We start from the raw sequence: 2,445 nt of genomic DNA, 5'->3' as shown, positions 1-2,445 counted from the left end.
CAGTACATAACAAGAACAACATGCTGAGAAAGTTATTTGATAATCTGGACTCTGAAGAAGAATGTAGGTAGCATCAGGCTTGGAGTAAGATTCATTAACCACCTTCATTATGTGGATGATAAAACCTTGCTTGCTTGAAGTGATGAGGACTTGAATAGGGTGCTTCAGGCGGTTAAACAGTGCAGTCTCCAAATGGAATGCATTTCAATGTTAAGAAAACAAAAATCTTGACCACTGGGAAAATACCATAAGGGTAGGTAGAGAAAGACTGAAACTCTCAACGATTTCATTTTACTTGGATCAACAATCAATACTCATGCTACTAGCAATCAGGAGATCAGGAAATATATTACACTAGGGAAGTCTGCAGTCAGGGAGCTCTTCAAATTGTTAAGGAGCGATGATGTCTGTTTGAGAACTAATATGCACCTGATTCAGGCCATGGTCTTTCATTCAGTTGCTATACATCTGTGATCTGGACAATAACTAAGGATGACATAAGAATAATTGATGCATTTGGGTGTTGAATAGAACTGAATAGTTCAAACACTGTCAAGCAAACAGACTATGTCTTGTGGAAGGCACAGCCAGAGTGTTCTTTGGAGGCAAAGATGATAAAGCTTCATCTTACATATTTTGGACATGTTGGTAGGAAATGTTATTTCTTCGAAGGATATTGTACTTAAAATGTGGAAGGACAGTGAAGGAAAAAAATCCTCAACAAGTTGGATTGGTACAGTGACTGCAACAATGGGCTGAGAAAAGAATAGTGTGTCAGGGAGTATGAGGATAGCAAAGCACAGGACATGGTTTCAGATCTATTGTTCCTAGGGTTGCTGTGAGTTGTATTCACCTCGATAGTATATAACAACAGCAACAACGAAATCTCAGAAAAGCGTGCGTAATATTATTGCTAGTTTCTATGTAAAATATGAAAGCACTGCCCATAAAAAAATTGGTAGTTGTAACTTATGTTAAGGACATTTAGAGATTCAATTACTTTAAAAGGTAAAGTCTCATCTGAGTTTCAATTTTTTGTCAGTTACATAAAACTGTAATTATAAATACTTTCTGTATCATCCAAAATTTATAATATTATATGATGACAACTTATCGTCCTTTTTTAAATGTCAAAAATATTGTCATTAAATTAAGACTCTCACATAGCTTATACTCCAATTAGTTTCTGAGGGTGTAAATCACACAGGAGATTTTCAATTTTTTCCCCTTATAGATGTAGGTGGATCAAAACAGCCACAGCTCAGGCTGTGGAGATTGGAAGCCATGGAGGCACTCAGGCCCAGGGATCGCAGCAGCACCAGCAACAGAACTCTGAGGGCCCTAGCTACGCCAAGAAGGTTGCGCTTTGGCTTGCAGGGCTGCTGGGGGCTGGTGGGACTGTGAGCATCGTCTATATCTTTGGAAACAACTCTGTGGATGAAACTGGTGCCAAGATTCCTGATGAATTTGACAATGATCCCATCTTGGTGCAGCAGTTGCGCCGGACGTACAAATACTTCAAAGATTATCGACAGATGATCATTGAGCCTACCAGCCCCTGCTTGCTCCCAGACCCTCTGCGGGAGCCCTACTACCAGCCACCCTACACACTGGTCTTGGAGCTGACTGGCGTCCTTTTGCATCCTGAGTGGTCGCTAGCCACTGGCTGGAGGTTTAAGAAACGTCCAGGCATCGAGACCTTGTTCCAGCAGCTCGCTCCTTTATATGAAATTGTCATCTTTACATCAGAAACTGGCATGACAGCATTTCCTCTCATTGACAGCGTGGACCCTCACGGCTTCATCTCCTACCGCCTCTTTCGGGATGCTACAAGATACATGGATGGGCACCATGTTAAGGACATTTCTTGGCTGAATCGAGACCCAGCCCGTGTGGTCGTCGTGGACTGCAAGAAGGAAGCCTTCCGTTTGCAGCCTTACAACGGGGTGGCCCTGCGGCCCTGGGAAGGCAACTCTGACGACCGGGTCTTGTTGGACCTGTCTGCCTTTCTCAAGACCATTGCATTGAACGGCGTGGAGGATGTCCGGACAGTGCTGGAGCACTACGCGCTGGAGGAGGACCCACTGGAAGCTTTTAAGCAGCGGCAGAGCTGGTTAGAGCAGGAGGAACAGCAGCGCCTGGCCGAGCTCTCCAAGTCCAGCAAGCAGAAGCTTTTCTTTGGCTCTCTAACCAGCCGCTTCTGGCCTCGCTCCAAAGAGCCCTGATTCCTGGGCCACCTCAAACTTACTGCCTGGGTCCTGGCCCCGGGGCTCCCAGACCCAAGAGATGGGAAGCCACGTGTCCAATAAAGTCCATACCAGATGCAAAAAAAACAAACAAACAAACAAACAGCCACAGACTTACTATTTTAAGTTAGCGGTGCACTCCTTACAGGCTAAGCCATTAGAATTTATCATGTCATTGGTTTTTAATTTTACTTTCTCT

The 2,445-nt window shown here is 44.2% G+C and overlaps 1 protein-coding gene across 1 annotated transcript; it reads left to right on the top strand.

Annotated features, from left to right (window-relative positions):
- The first annotated feature begins 400 nt into the window (after positions 1-400).
- LOC102856325 (mitochondrial import inner membrane translocase subunit TIM50-like) lies at positions 401-2,225 on the top strand. The gene is made up of 2 exons (XM_006902906.1): positions 401-405; positions 1,235-2,225. Exons 1-2 carry the CDS (start codon positions 401-403, stop codon positions 2,223-2,225), a joined length of 996 nt encoding a protein of 331 aa, XP_006902968.1.
- The last annotated feature ends 220 nt before the right edge of the window (positions 2,226-2,445 follow it).

The sequence above is a fragment of the Elephantulus edwardii genome, unplaced genomic scaffold (genome assembly GCF_000299155.1).
Source record: "Elephantulus edwardii isolate Elephantulus edwardi_28Jun2011 unplaced genomic scaffold, EleEdw1.0 scaffold00469, whole genome shotgun sequence".
Classification (NCBI taxonomy): domain Eukaryota; kingdom Metazoa; phylum Chordata; class Mammalia; order Macroscelidea; family Macroscelididae; genus Elephantulus; species Elephantulus edwardii.
This window is presented reverse-complemented; position numbering and strand designations above follow the sequence as displayed.